Here is a 16,723-nt window from a genome sequence, read left to right as displayed (position 1 = left end):
TTCCATGAGTTTGAACAAGCTCCGGGGGTTGTTGATGGACAGGGAAGCCTGGCTTGCTGCGGTGCATGGGGTCACAGAGTCCAACACGACTGAGCTTCACTTACCGGGAGAGAAACCAAATAATACAAGTCTTAAACAGAAAATTAAGGAAAAAAAATTCATTAGGCAGAGCTTTACCTGAACACCTAATGTATATGGAACCCACACAATGTGAAAAGCCCAGCCCCCTGTTACCAGGCTCATGTGGTTACCTAGATTCCTGAGACTAACCCAGAGCTTGACTGAGTAGGCTGCATGCATCCATAACTGTTTGGTTCCCTAAACCAGGGCAGACTTCAGAAATGGCTCTTGTCTGTTACATGTAGTATACATACAAATTCTTAAGGAAATTTCAAGACAACAGAACATGCTTGAAAGAAAATTGATGTCTGGTAGGACATCAGAAAATCATCTCAAAATTTATTCCCAGACTAAAAACCAGACAGTTGTTGAAAAATAGCAGTGATAAATTTGCTTCATACATAATACATTTTGTGAACATTAATTATAAATATAAATGAGAAGCTCTGGGTTACTGGGTCAGATGATATATCCATAGAGAAATTATTATTCAGAAAGCCAAAAATCTGGGCCAGTCTCTTTTTCTAAAGAGATGCAGAGTATATTCTTTTCATCATAAGTGGCTTAAAATTATTGATTATTAAAACAATGCTATTATCTCCCATGAAAGCCTCATAGAACTGTAAGGCTATGACTAGACAAGACTGGCTTTTACCACTTTAGGGACACAGTATAAACAATTTTATCTGTGAGTGTGTGTCTATATAATATTCTCCAAAATGCAGATCATATCCAGTTTATGAGAATTCTTTTCCAAATGTAGACAGCTTAGACTCAAAAGTAAAAAGCCCACAAAAGCCATAGAACTAGAAATCTATTATGTTTGAATATTCTTATTTAAATTCAGTTCTCACCTAGTTATTTCTTTCTTGTTAAAAAAAAATGTTTAATAGTTGAGGTATTTGGAAATTACCTTTGCCCCCTGTATTTCTTTGCAAACTCTGTGATGATTTTTGCTTTGGAAAAGTGTTATTTATAGGATCACTTGCGAAGAGACAATTAGAAGTGTGAAAAATAAATGAGTAACTTTGACTACCAGACTTCTCCCCTGATAATTCTGTGTTTTCTTTCAAATAATACCACTGAGCAAAACTGTGAGAAGATAAGGCAGCTGTATTTTCTTTGCTGGTTAATTGAGATGCTATGGACCTTTTTCCATTATAAACTGTGCTGTATGCAAACTCGCTTAAACATATTGAGAAATTAAAAATCAAAACTGAATGGGTAGAAAATTGTTTTAGAATTTTATTAATATTTTATCATCTGTATGAAACTATTAATTATGTGTTTAATGTGAAACACACTCTTAAATATCATCTTATGAAATGCACTATCAAATATTCAATTGTCAATGCTTAATTTATTTAAAAAATATTATAAATAAATACAGTTATGATAGGAAGAAAGAAGAAGAGAAAGAAAAAAAGGTAAGAAAAAGAAGAAAAGTAAGGGAAACATAGAGAAGTAGAGATATGTAAGTCCCAGAAATCTTAGAGATTGTTAAGCTTGGTAACAGTGAGTCTTATTGTAGTCAATACTCAATGTCTTCAATATTAGAGTTAAGGGAAGTACTGAAGAGCAGACACGAAATATTCATAGAATCATTATGGTTCTCAGAAGAATATCTACATCTCAGACAGTTCTCAGTGAACCAAATGAGTATATGACTCTGCTTCTTTTGATGATCATTGTGATGTTTTAGAGATTCTCTATATAAAAGCATTGTTAGATATAAAAGCATCTCATAGGATCTAAACAATGATATTAGTATTTCTTTTCATTTAGTGTAATAAATAATCACTATTAAATTAAAAAAAAATAGAGATTCTCTATAAGCAGTGTGCAGATAACTAAAAGAGTTCAGGGAAGGAGTTAAAGAGACCTTGTATTGGTGTGGTTATAGCAGCAGCGTCCAATGTAGTGTATTAGAATAAGTGATTGTTAAAACAGCAGTGACAATAAATGGTTTGCGTGCTAAGTAGCTTTAGTCATGTCCAATTCTTTGAGACCCCCTGGACTGTAGCCCACCAGGCTCCTATATCCATGGGATTTCTCCAGGCAAGAATACTGGAGTGGGTTGCTGTTACCTACTCCAGGGGATCTTCCCAACCCAGGGATTGGACCCACATCTCTTATGTCTCCTGAATTGGCAGGTGGCAATAAATGGCCTACTCAAATGTAACTTAAATGCTTAAAATATTGATGCATTGTAGGTGTGTATATGTATATATATGTATGTGTGTGTTTGTATTTGATAGGTACTGCTCAGAACTAAATAAGAATGTGGCTTCTTTAGATAGTATGAGTGTTATTTAACTAGGAATCTTAACGTACTGGGACCAATAACATATTGTTTAAATTACTCTTAAATTATTGAAAGATACTTTCATCTCTTTCCCACTGCTGGAGTAGTTACCAAAGTGTAGGGTATTGTGATGAACAGGGCAGACCAGGTATAGTATAATACAGGCTTGTAACTTATACTTAGAGCTGAAATATACACAGACCATTATTATATGTGTCAATTGAAGAGTCAGCATTCAAATAATTTAAATTGGCAACTTTAAAAAACATTTTATAAATTTGGAAGGTATAAAGACATTTTTATGCTGAACATGAACAACATTTTAAAATGGCAGCTTTAAAAAATATTTTATAAATTTGGAGGGTATAAAAACATTTTTGTGCCAAACATGCAGAAAAAAGAATGTTTATTCCAATTTGTTTATAATCATTTTCTTCCTAAAGAACCATCCTCTATCAGACAGCCCAGTTTTGCTCCTGAGAAGTCCATGTTACCACAGTTCCTGTCCCTCAGGACTGAGTCATTGGGGATTTAAATTCTGACTTAAATTCTGAAAGTTAGCATCTTTTAACAAAATAGATAGATGAACTTAAAAGAGTTCCAGTTATGTAGGTAAAACATTATCAGAAATGATTAAAGTACAAGAAATGATTAAGTAGGATTCTAGACTCCTTACTGTATCTGATTAGCAAAGATGACCTCCTGTTCCTAGTTTCAAGATCTGTATGGAGCAATATCGAATAGATGCGTTTTCATATGTGTGTATACTGAGTCTGACTCTTTGCGACCGCATGGACTGTAGCCCACCAGGCTCCTCTGTCCATGGAATTCTTCAGGCAGGAATACTAGAGTGGGTTGCCATGCCCTTCTCCAGGGGATCTTCCAGACCCAAGGATCGAACTCAAATCTCCCTCATTGCGGACATATTCTTTACCATCTGAGCCACCCAGGGAGCCCAAGTATATTATATTAAGAATATGTATTATTTTATATATGTGTGTGCTTGCTCAGTTGCTAGGTAGTGTCTGGCTCTTTGCGACCCTCTGGACCGTAGCCCGCTTGACTCCACTGTTGGTGGAATTTTCTAGGCAAGAATACTGGAGTGGGTTGCCATTTCCTCCTCCAGGGGATCTTCCTGACCCAAGGTTTGAACCCACGTCTACTGCATTGGCAGGTGGATTCTTTACCAGTGGGCAGCCACAGCAAAACTAAACTTTACTCGTAATTATTCTATTTTCTCATTTGTGTATATAATAATTGGTTATTAATATAAAACCACTGATTTACTGCAGCAGTGATTGTTGTTTAAGCTTTCTTATCACACAGCATGGAGTTCTGAAGACAGTTTCTTATACCTCTGAAGTCTTCAAGGTTCTCCTTATTAAATGCAATTGACTAGAAAGAAACAGCAAAACACATTGATGTTTTTACTATCTTGATTTTCATGAACACAGTCACTCTCATAGTTAATACTTTTTCTCAGGTTTTTATAATAACAGATACAACCTTAAGTCTATCCAGCATCATAGTTTGCAATGGTGTTTTGTTTGTTAAATATAAATGACACATTGTTTCATTTATAGAATACGTAGTTACTTTGCTGGGAGAATAGTAGCCACAATAGCTGAAAGGGTTTATGGTGATTTCACCTCACTGGGAATTAAGATATTGGAGAGGGTGAGAGAGAAAAAGATTAATTGTCATGTATTTTACAGGCAACTGCCCAGTCTTCTGGAGTAGATTTTATTTAAGCTGGTATTTTTTGAGTCATATTTCCGTAAAACTTAGGGATAATGCTCTCTTTACCCTGGTCTTCTGTATTGCAGTGTTTTCTGTGTGTCGTGATGTTTATAATAGTTGTTATATCTCTTTGGTCTTTAATGTGCTTTAAAGTTTTTAAAAGTAAACGAAGCAGCAGAAGGCAACCGCTTGAGCTATTTCTACCTGTATCAGTGTTCTTCGCTAGTGTAAATGCACTGATTCATGATGCATTTTACCGGGATTTGAAATTTTTCAGGAGTCATCAAGACCGCCCTTCCAAACATGGATAGAGAGGCTAAAGACCAGTATTTGCTTGTTATTCAGGCAAAGGATATGGTTGGTCAAAACGGAGGGCTCTCTGGAACCACGTCGGTCACCGTGACCCTCACTGATGTCAACGATAACCCACCTCGCTTTCCTCGAAGTAAGCTGTTCCGTGGCATGTGGCAAGCATGCTCCCTTTCCTTGCCAGATTATAGGAATGTCTTTAAAAAGGAATTTCCCCAAATATGTCTCAAATAATTAATCTCAATTACATTCTCCTCCAATTTTGTTTTATCAGGGGCTTGATTTTTAATTCGGTAATATGAAATAATAAAGGTATTAGAAGCAAATAAAAGCAATTATACCTTGTATTCTGTCTTAAATGTAATTTTTTTTCTTTTAGTACACTTTGAATACTAGACAGTTATTAAGTTTGTTTATGTATTAGTCTTTTTAGTCAAAGACATGCTGCTCTTTACATTCTGTTAACTCTGAGGTTGTTCCCAATTATTAATAGTAACATTCAAATACACTTCATGAATTCTGTATACTAAAAGCACTGCTTTATTTCTAAAGATTAAAAAAAAGAGTACTGAACTTTCTCATTCCACACTTTTTTTAAACCAGTTCATGAACTTTGAATGTTCCTTTTGCTACCTACCACATCTGTTTTAATGCAAACACTCAGTGTTTCAAAAGAAACCAGTTCAAAGAACCAGAAAACCGTATTCCCTCTGTTTAGTTTCTTTGAGCAAAGTGGCATTTCTTTTAACCAAGTAAAAGGGAAAAAAAAGAAAATTTTTCTTAGGTAGAGGTGTCCTGATTGTAAAAAAAAAAAAAAAAAGGCATTTCATCTTATTCTCTTAGTTGTCCTTTTTTCCAAGTATACGTGGTATTCTTTAGAACACTCAAGAAAGCAAGAAGAATCATGTAGACTACAGTATCTTTAAATGCTTTTCTGAGGCTTATGTCAAACATGGACAGTTTCTCTGGAGATATGCTGGTCACCATGTTTTCCTTCAAATACTGCTTCTTTAGATGTTTTAATCTTATTTTATATATTTTTAATATTTAGGCTATTGTACAACAGACATTTTGATACCTCTTGGCAAAATAAAGTTATCCTAAGTTTAGCATTTACAAAAAAAAAGAATCTAGCCTTAATTGTGTGCTTAACTGCTTACAGTGGGGGAGGAGAGGAAGACAGAAGAATACACAAAACAATGTGATTATATTTGGCTCATAATAGAATTAACTGTTTCTCTTCTTTAGAGAAATAAGAATTGACATAGATTTTTGTGATTTCAGTTGTCATGATTTGATAAGATAGAGCATGAGTTTTCTAGCTTATTAAACACTCTCCTGGAGAAGGCAGTGGCGACCGACTCCAGTACTCTTGCCTGGGAAATCCCATGGATGGAGGAGCCTGGGAGGCTGCAGTCCACGAGGTCACTAAGAGTCGGACACGGCTGAGTGACTTCACTTTCACTTTTCATTTTGATGCATTGGAGAAGGAAATGGCAACCCACTCCACTGTCCTTGCCTGGAGAATCCCAGGGACGGGGGAGCCTGGTGGGCTGCCATCTCTGGGGTCGCACAGAGTCGGAGACGACTTATAGTGAAGAAAGGCAAAAATATATCATTAACTTTTTCATTTTGACTGGGATTTTCTTTGTCTACCCTTTAGATACTATTTTAAGCTTGAAATTTTTGGATTTTCCTAAGGAGCTTACAGATATGTGAAAGGGGTCACTCAAAAATGATGTTGTGATTATTTTTTAAAAATCAGTAACAATTAACAAAATGTATAGAATTGCAAACACCGAGGTTCTTATTCTAGCATGTAGCATAATTCATGGGGTCGCAAAGAGTCGGACATGACTGAGCAACTGAATTGAACTGAACCTTCATTTGGATACAATTTCCTTTCTCTGTTTCTCTTAAAGAGTATCCTTTCGTTTTTCTTCATAAGAAAGTGCAGATGCATCACAGTTAGCAGCCAAAAGGAAACGGAAAAGGGTGAGGAAGCAGGAAAAAGTAGATGATTAAAGAGAAATGTTGAAGGGGCATTTCCTGGTTTCAAAAGGTTCTTCATCTGCCTCCCAAGCTGGTTTTCTTTCTTTCTTTCTTTCTTTCTTTTTTTTAGTTGAGGGATGGTAAAGAGTTTTTACAAAAGAAAGTTTGAAAAAGTTACTCTTCCTTTTTTGCTTCTCTTTCTTCCTTGTGCTATTGTGCCCTGAGTTCAATGTACAAGTCATACTTAATCTTGCATTTTATCAACTTCCTTGTCCAGTTTTCTGAAACTTTTTCAGTAAAAGATACTATTGTGGAAATTCCAGCATTAAGGAATTGAGAATTAGGCTCATTTTTTGCGCATTTGAAGTCTAAGCTATACTATTTTAAATTTTAAATATTTATATAAATTAATTGCATATTATTTCTAGTCAACTCAGTGTTAATTCTGTTTACAATTTAAGTTTTATTTTTATCATTAAAAGTGGTATATTTCTCACCACTAGAGATACTGGTATGGAGTACTTCTTATGCTTTTCCCCAGGCTGTCTTTGACATTGATTATTATGTAATCATTTCCTTGGAATTTTTAAAGCTGTATGAAACTTATAATTTGTCTCATATTGCCTTATCATCTTATTTTATAAAGACATAAAAGCAAATTAAGCAAAGAGGGTTGAAGATAGCCAGATAATTAAATTTTATTGGTTAGTTTAGTATAAGGTTTTGTTCATTTCTTATTCCTAATTTCACAGGGTCGTACCAATATAACGTCCCAGAGTCATTGCCAGTGGCTTCTGTTGTGGCCAGAATTAAAGCTGCCGATGCAGATATAGGAGCTAATGCTGAAATGGATTACAAAATTGTGGATGGTGATGGATTAGGGATTTTCAAGATTGCCGTTGACAAAGATACACAGGAAGGAATCATTACCATACAGAAGGTAATATTTTCTTTATTTCTTGTGAGGATGATATCATAGAGAATTACTGAAAAGCCACATCTGCTTTGATGGAATAATGTAGTAGGCACATTGAATGGGAGTTTGGAACCATTGTTATTTTATGTTTAGGGGTAGAAAGCTACTCATTTAGTTACAAGTGTTGGCACTGTAGAGGAAAAACTGGGTAACATTTGTAATTAAGGTCTAACAGTTCTATTCTCTGAGTAAACCCACAGCCCTTATCCATAGCTCTGTAACAGTAGGACTTACTGGCCAAAGTGCTATTTAAAGTGATCTACTTGAAGAGATGAATATTCTTCATTGTTGGCTGATAATGAACCCTAAAATCAGCCAAAGGGGCTTCCCAGGTGGCTCAGTGGTTAAAGAATCTGCCAGACGATGTAGGAGACATAGGAGATGTAGGTTTGATCTCCAGTACCCTGGAGGTGGGAATGGCAACCCACTCCAATATTCTTGCCTGGAAAATCCCATGGACAGAGGAGCCTGGCAGACTAGTCTGTGGGGTCACAAGAGTCGGACATGGCTTAGCAACTAAACCACCAGCTGTATTGTCAGCTATTCTTTTTTAATATTTATACTTATTAAATTATTTGAAAAATTTATACAGAGCATGGAAAATTTATGAAACCTATCATAAAAATAAGTGCAAAGAAGATTTTAAAAAATCATTATAATCCAAAATAAAAACTATTTGCAAATTAACTCCCAACTCTGATTAGATATGGGGTAAAATGAGCCCCCTCTTTTCTGTATAGACATGATCTTTGACAAATCTTTAAAAAAATAAGTCAAAAAGGAATTGTTCCAGAATATAGTCATATTTTCTAAATGTCTGAAACACTAAAAATTAAAGCATGTATAAAAAGCCTACACTCAAGACTCTGGGATTCTATGCCAGTGTGACAACCCAGGTGTATAACTGTATAATTAACATCTCTCAATAATTAACACACGTCAACAAAGAAAGTTATGTTTTAGTTGTTATAGGAAAACATATGTTTGATTTCAGGCCAATAGGCAAAACATTTCTGCGATTATTTCCAGTGGACAGCTGCTGTTTTAGCTCAGCTGGTGACAATCTGTGTAAAAAAGTTTTGATAACTAGGATAGGCCAACTGTTGGTAAATGTTTTATTTGTTGTCTAAAAGGGAAGGAATGCACTGAGATGCAGTCATGTTCAAAGATTTCAAAGACTCATCTGATATTAATCTCATATTCAAGAAGTTTTAAATATATATTGGAATTGTTTTATTGAATACATGCATATATTTTATATGACATGATTCAATATGATATGCTATCATATTGAGATAGCATAAATCATTGAAGAAATAAACACAAATACATGTATTTGATATGAGATATTTGATTCAGTAGTTGAAAAATTTTATACTCAATTTCTTAATATTATTTCTAAAAGTTTTAGAGAATTAATTAAAAAAATAAAAATAAAAAACCTGTAAGAAAACTGTACAAGAATGCATTTAATCTTAAAGCATAAAATTCATTAAAAACCTACAAGGTAAAACTTACTGATAACTTACAATGATATAAAAGTAACATGATTGGTTATTACTACTGTTCTAGATAGTGGTTAGTATCTGCTAGGATTCATTTTGGGTAGTTTAAAGGCTTCATCTTAACTTGCTTTCTCAACATCTCATGAAGGTATTAAGTACAATGAACATATGGAATCAGTATAAAATGTGGAATAAAAGAATGTACAGATAATGTTTGATATTTCCGAATTACAGAATCTTGTGCATCATCAAAACGATGTGATATTTTCTTACTATATTAGCTAATATGAGAAACGGTTATATAAAATATTACATAAAAAGCAGTATCCACAATTTTACACACTCTTTGTTTCAAATTTTATTTCATTTTTATAGAATACAGGATTGCAGGAAAACATTAAAATTTTAACCATAACTGTTTCTGGATCTTCACTGTTTTTCAATATATAATATGCATTAGTTATTATTATAATTACAATGTTATTAGGTTCATAAGAATATTAAATAGCCAAATCAAAATATGTTTCATGATAGCACTTTGTGATCTATTTTGAGGCTTGATGAAAATTCCTGTCCAAATGCATTCATATGTCACAAAGATGTCAGTAGACTGAAATGTAGTGTATTGTTGGAGTTATCTAAGGTATTAAAAAAGACATTGTCCTCTGTCTGATGAATTAAGACTCAAAAGTATTCCAAATTCTATAAGCATTTAGATTCATGGATTTTTTATTTTTGATACAGAAGATTTCCTACCCATGCACAGTCAATAAGGAATGTTTTATACCTAATAAATGCCCAGTGATTGATAAGGATTTATCAATTCATCATATGAGATGTTAGCTAAATGCTTCAATAATTTCTTACGCTAAACATGGAATAAAAATTATGTTATTTTCAGTTTAAATTACTGACAACTAAAAATGAATTTTATTTACTCCAGTGACTTCTAATATATGAATATTGTCTAATTTTTATTAGACAAGTTTTATTAGTCTAATTTTTTTTTAATGTTTCTCTTCCTTTGTTTTCTGATATAATGTCAGTGATTGTCTTTGGATAATTAAGCACATTCAGTATACAGGATAATCTTGAGAAATAATGATGGTGGAACATTTTATAGTTTTACCGTTGGGGCATAGATAACCAATAAAATATTTAATAGTTTCATGAAGAGAATCTTGTTCATTTTCAACTCCATAAAGTGTAGAACCAAGTCAATCATCTAGATATCAAGGGTCAAAAAATCATATTTAGGTTAAATGCAGAGCTTCTTAGAAAAAAGTCCTTTGAGAACTCAGGTGTAGAATCCTAACATGATGTTATGTATCATATTGGGTCTAGTAAAACAGTATATAGAAGCGTTAATGTAGACTAAGAAATGAGCAGTGGTGTATTACTTGAGATGGTTGGTGAAGCTTGCTCTGCTTTACTAATGTGAAAGATTGATCTGATGTTGTTTCATCCTCAAGCAGAAGATGTATTTTCCACATCTTACTGGGGTAAAACCATGATGTTTAGAAAACAAGATAGTCTTCAATAACAGATAACATGAGACTAAACTGTATAGTTTTGTGACATTTTAATGACTATTAACTCATTATAAGAGAATTTATGTGTATTAAGACAGGGTATCCAAAGCCTTGTATATGAAAAAAGTAAAATTTAAATAGATCTATAGTGTTTATAATGGAGAAGGCGATGGCGCCCCACTCCAGTATTCTGGCCTGGAAAGTCCCATGGACGGAGGAGCCTGGTGGGCTGCAGTACATGGGGTCGCAAAGAGTCGGACATGACTGAGCAACTTCCCTTTCACTTTCCACTTTCACGCATTGGAGAAGGATATGGCAACCCACTCCAGTGTTCTTGCCTGGAGAATCCCAGGGATGGGGGAGCCTGGGGGGCTGCCGTCTATAGGGTCGCACAGAGTCGGACACGACTGAAGTGACTTAGCATAGTGTTTATAATGTGCAGGTAATATCTACATAGAAGTAATTGGCAATAATGATCTCTTAGTTTTCTTCATGCTAAAGATCTTTAGCATTAGCAAATGTTGCTTGATGGGGCTTTGCTTGTGACTCAACCTGCCAATGCAGGAGACACAGGTTTGATCCTTGGGTAAGAAAGATCCCTGGAGAAGGAAATGGAAACCCACTCTACTATTCTTGCCTGGGATATCCCATGGACAGAGGAGCCTGGCAGTCTTCAGTTCAGTTCAGTCTCAGTCATGTCCGACTCTTTGCAACCCCGTGAACTGCATCACCCCAGGCCTCCCTGTCCATCACCAACTCTTGGAGTTTACCCAAACTCATGTCCATCGAGTCGGTGGTGCCATCTAACCATCTTATCCTTTGTCGTCCCCTCTCCTCTCGCCTTCAATCTTTCTCAGGATCAGGGTCTTTTCAAATGAATCGGCTCTTCGCATCAGGTGGCCAAAGTATTGGAGTTTCAGCTTTAACATCAGTCTTTCCAATGAACATTCAGGACTGATTTCCTTTAGGATGGGCTGGTTGGATCTCCTTGCAGTCCAAGGGACTCTCAAGAGTCTTTGCCAACACCACAGGTCAAAAGCATCAATTCTTCGGTGCTCAGCTTTCTTTATAGTCCAACTCTCACATCCATACATGATCACTGGAAAAACCATAGTAGTGACTAGACAGACCTTTGTTGGCAAAGTAATGCCTCTGCTTTTTAATATGCTGTCTAGGTCGGTCATGACTTTTCTTCCAAGGAGTAAGCGTCTTTTTATTTCATGGCTGCAGTCACCATCTGCAGTGATTTTGGAGCCCCCAAAATAAAATCTGGGGTTGTAAAAGAATTGAACAAGACTTAGTGACTAAATAGCAACAGTGTTGCTTCACTCTTTCCTCCCACCCTCTTTCTCCACACAGTTCTGCATAAATAATAGATAATCAGGATAATTACCTGGTATACGTCAACTTAATTTTTATTTCCAAAGTTCCCTCCACCCACAAATTCCTTTTTAAAAATTATAATTTTCACTGTCTGCTAATGCACTCTAATGCCTAACCAACCCAACACAGAGTTCTTACCAATACTGAAATAAACAAACGTGAAACATGACTCCTCTAAGAGTTAATTAAAAACAGTTGAAATGGTGTATTTACTTTGCATGTCAAGCTTAGTGATCAGCAAACTTGTTTCACTTGACAAAATTGCTTATGGTATTATATATTAATCTAGTTTTTAGATGAAAATCTATGAAGTCATAATTCTTTTTTCATTTCGAGCAGTTATTTATTCAGAAATGCAATTCACTTTTTATGTGCAGTGACTACACTTAGCACTGTAGCTCAGCATTAGTTTTGCATTAATCCAGGCCTTCTCCTTTCTCAAAACCTCAAATAAAGCTTATATTCTGACTGCTTACTCGGACATCAGAGGGCTATTTTTGGACCCCCTAGGCAATGGCACCCCACTCCAGTATGCTTGCCTGGAAAATCCCATGGGCAGAGGAGCCTGGTAGGCTGCAGTCCATGGGGTCGCAAAGAGTCGGACGCAACTGAGCGACTTCAGTTTCACTTTTCACTTTCATGCATTGGAGAGGGAAATGACAACCCACTTCAGTGTTCTTGCCTGGAGAATCCCAGGGACGGGGGAGCCTAGTGGGCTACTGTCTGTGGGGTCACACAGAGTTAGACACGACTGAAGCAACATAGCAGCAGCAGCAGAATTATTTAGACTTGTGTTTGCTAGATGCATGTCCCACTACTCCTAGTTTTATGCAGTGGTCTGGAGTAGACACTAAACCACTTAATTCCTAGAAGCAACGTCAAGTTTTTTCTGGGTCTTCAAATATTTCTTTCTGCTGTTGGACTCTCCTGTGCTCAGCCATCCCTGCACACTTACTCTTCCTCATCTTTCAAGACTGGAAAATCACTCCCATTCTTCCTTCTTTAAACTAAATAGGTAAATAGAGGTTGTAAAATTGTCTGTACAACAATTTGTCTTTCTAGTTCAAGGAAGGGTGTATGTGCACACATGCTTTCCACTGTTGGGCACTGGTCTAGTAAAAATGTGATACTGTGTTTGTTTGTTTGTTTTCTGTAGATGTTAGCTATGGTCATAATGATTTGGGTAAATAGCCAAGGTCCTGTAGAAGTGTCCAGGCAAACCCAGGCCTCATCTGCCAGCCAACTGGTCAGTCCCTGCCAGTCACTCAAAGATTTGAACATGACCTAAGGAAGATGCTGCACGGTGGATCAGTAGTGTTATTCTGTAGGTTAACAGGGAAAAGAGGACTTTCTCATGAAGGTAACCACCTGTGCAGAGGTTATCATATGAGATAGAGGATATCATATGAGCATGTTAAGCTCAGAGAGCAAAAGTAGGGCAGATTTCCTGGAGTATGGTGTGGAAGGGTTGTTGGTACCAGATGAAGCGTAGTGTATGTGAAAGGGTGTCTTTATGCCTCCTGTGCAAGAACCCTGTTATATATGTACAATGGTTTGCAAACAAGAATGGCTTACAAATAATAAATAATAAAAGGCATTTTACTTTTAGCTATTATAAAATATACTATGGAATAGAAAGTTATATTTTCTAATTTCTCTGAACCCTTATCATTGGAACAGTTATTCTAATTCATTGAGCATCTCTCTTCTTTTCAAAGCACTGAATTGTAATGGTATTTATTTAAACATTTATTAAAAATGTTACCACTTTTCCTGGCCTGTCAAGTAGCACACTTTTTTTTATTTTTTAATTTTCATTAAATTTAAATCCTTGAAGGTTTTTTAGTCTCTTGCCCTTTCTTGATCCATAATAGATCTGGTGTATATGTTTGTTTGTTTCTATTCTCTTTGGCATTCCCCTGAGGTTGGTTATCACTGCTTCACTCTGAAACTATTTTTTATTGTTTCTGAGCTCACAATCTGAATTCTAGCTTCTTAATGTTTAACTCTGACCTTTTTAGTTAAATTATTCTTTAGAAATTGCTATTCAAAACTCAACACCATTTTATTTTTATTATTCTAGTTAGTTTGTAAAGAAGCTACTTTACTATAAAGTATTTTATACCTTATATATTGTATAAAATAGTATATACTTTATATAGTATAAATACTTTATATAGTATAAAATAGTACTTTACTACTAAGACAGAGGGGTAGAACCTATTGAAAGGAAGTGGTAAAATAATCGTTTATAAAGTTTTAGATTTAGAAAATTCTAAAAGAATGCATTGAAAAAGTATTAGAACTCAGGAGAGCTTTTACTAATGAGAACTACAAAAGTAAATTTCAAATCAGTAGCTTCATTATAGTGCATGAGAACAGCTGTATGAACTCTTGTCTTCAATCCAGCCACATGGATTTAACCCTCCAGGGGCTGCATGTGGAATATCCATCCTGCTTGTCTGTATTCCCTAAACTTTCTGTGTTATTTTTTATTATTTTATAAAATTTTATAAACTGTGTGCAGTGTGAGCTCACAAAGGCAGTCTTTACTCCCAAATCCAAGTGATTTTCCATCGTGAAAGTGTCCTACTCTTTGCAACCCCATGGACTGTGCAGTCCATGGAATTCTCCAGGCCAGAATATTGGAGTGGGTAGACTTTCCCTTTTCTAGGGGATCTTTCCAACCCAGGGATTGAACCCAGGCCTCCCACATTGTGGGCTGATTCTTTTCCATCATGAAACCAACACTATTTTGGTTCTCAATTTCAGAAGCATATTATATATATATATATATTTTTTTTTTTTTCTTTTTAAACTAAAGTCTCTCTCTCTTTGGAGTGGTTTTCTCAGAATGAAGAAAGTCTCTTCTTAAGATATGATGATTCTCTCTGTCAAGAAATAGCAATTGTTCATGGCCCTCAAGGACAAGATTTTGACTTTCAGCTCTGCTTACTAAGATTTCAGTAAAATGGGGGTATATATTCTGTTCCAGGTAAAACATTTCCAGAGACCCCTCAGAGTGATCAGAGTCTGAGAAAACGTCTGAGTCCCATAAATTCACTATTCTTTTCATGACCAGGTAATAATAGAATCATTTATGAAATTTATAATGGATTTCTGAATCTGAGTCACCAGAGCATTCTGACTAAAACCAAGAAATTCTGCAAGAAGACAAAGCTTTCTTCCATTGTTCTCAGAATATGTTAAGATTTTCAGAGATAAATAAGAGAATGCTACAGGCAGTCCATAAAAAATGAATCATTTGTTGAAAAGTTTTCCAGGCTCTCCTAACTTTAGGAAAAACATTTACAACCAGGGACTGCTAGGATGTTAATGAGCACTTGGTTCAAGATGTATTTGTTCTGATTATTGTGTGTCTTAAAATACTACCTCACATTTGGATAATAGTGTTCTTATGTCCATTTAGATAGAGTCATTTCTATTGGAATTAGGTTATTTTGTACCTGTGAACCATGCTTGATAATCATCTGAACCTGTTTTCTTTCTACTCTATAGTATAATAAAACTTTAGTCCATTGCTTTTTCATAAACAATGCACCATCATAGTTACAATGAGATTCATTCTAGTTTGAGCAAGTTATTATCCTATTTTGAAATATCTGTGTATACTGTACTTTGCATATGGGTAAATTTTGGAGCAGGGAGAAAGAAAAACAGCCATTTTCTAAAGCATACAGTAGTTAGAAAAAGAAAAATAAGCACAGAATTATGAAAGGCTACCTTCAGTTATATGGGATTCCCTGGTGGCTCAGTCAGTAAAGAACCTGCAAAAGACCTGGTTTTGATCCTGAAATTGGGAAGACCCTCTGGAGAAGGAAGTGGCAACCCACTCCAGCATTCTTTCCTGGCAAATCCCATGGACAGAGGAGCCTGGCGGGGCTACGATCTATGGGGTCACGAGAGGCAGATGTGAGTAGACCACCACCAGCACCTTCAGTTATGCTATTATTGCTCTAATGTCTGATTCAGAAAATGTTCATTAGTGTGATCAAATATGCAGAAACCACAAGGCTAAAGATTTGTATAGGTATTACCAGATAATTATTTCTTTTTTAGAATTCAGTGATCCTTTCTGTACATTTAGACATGATTATATATTTTCAATATATTTTAGATAATAACAGAACCATAGTGTTGAATAGTTAAAGCAAAGTAGAGTCTACTTCTGTGGCCATTTATGGATGATTTGATGATAACCTTTATAACCAGTTACCCAGGACTTCAACATCCGCAAAGCGTGAACATAAGTGTTATCCCATGTTGAGTGAAAACCATCTTTCTTTCCACCTACAATTCTTTCTGTTTACATTTCTCCATCATAATTTACAATGTAGGAACTTTAGTCTTTCATTTTTCCTTTGAGTATGGCAATCTTACCTCTAATATACTTCAGTTTTCAGTGTAAAATCTCAGCTGGGATTACATATGGGTTTTGCTTCTATAAAATAGATTACTAATAGAGTTACAGTACAGTAAAAAAATGAGCTTACAAGCCTAGGGATGGCTTGTATGGAGGCACATATCGTACTGTCAAATAACATATTTAAGGTTCCTCAGGCCCATTCTACTGTTCTGGCTTCATAACCTCCTCATATTCATACCCTCCAAAAGGCTGAATGAAGTCAAAACCATCAAATAACAGAGCATTACTGGGGAGGCATTGACACCATGGCTGGCCTCCATTCCCTGCGGGGGAGGAAGGGTTAGAATATGCTGTGTCCTGTTGCCTCACTCAGCTGCACGGATTTCTGAGCTCTGGGTTTGCTGTCTTGTTATTGAAACGTGTCCTTGTCCACTGCTTGCAGTAATGAGGGGCTAATGCTCAGAGTCAAGTGTG

At 35.6% G+C, this 16,723-nt stretch overlaps 1 protein-coding gene across 2 annotated transcripts in view; it reads left to right on the top strand.

The window, feature by feature from the left end:
- The window catches only part of CDH7 (cadherin 7), a 139,932-nt gene that overhangs the window by 74,097 nt on the left and 49,112 nt on the right, over positions 1 to 16,723 (top strand). For both annotated transcript variants that reach the window (XM_018039794.1, XM_018039793.1), the window contains exons 5-6: positions 4,443 to 4,610; positions 7,219 to 7,406. In XM_018039794.1, the coding sequence (XP_017895283.1) occupies positions 4,443 to 4,610; positions 7,219 to 7,406 (356 nt within the window). The remainder of the gene's footprint in view (positions 1 to 4,442; positions 4,611 to 7,218; positions 7,407 to 16,723) is intronic.

The sequence above is a fragment of the Capra hircus genome, chromosome 24 (assembly GCF_001704415.2).
Source record: "Capra hircus breed San Clemente chromosome 24, ASM170441v1, whole genome shotgun sequence".
Classification (NCBI taxonomy): Eukaryota; Metazoa; Chordata; class Mammalia; order Artiodactyla; family Bovidae; genus Capra; species Capra hircus.
This window is presented reverse-complemented; position numbering and strand designations above follow the sequence as displayed.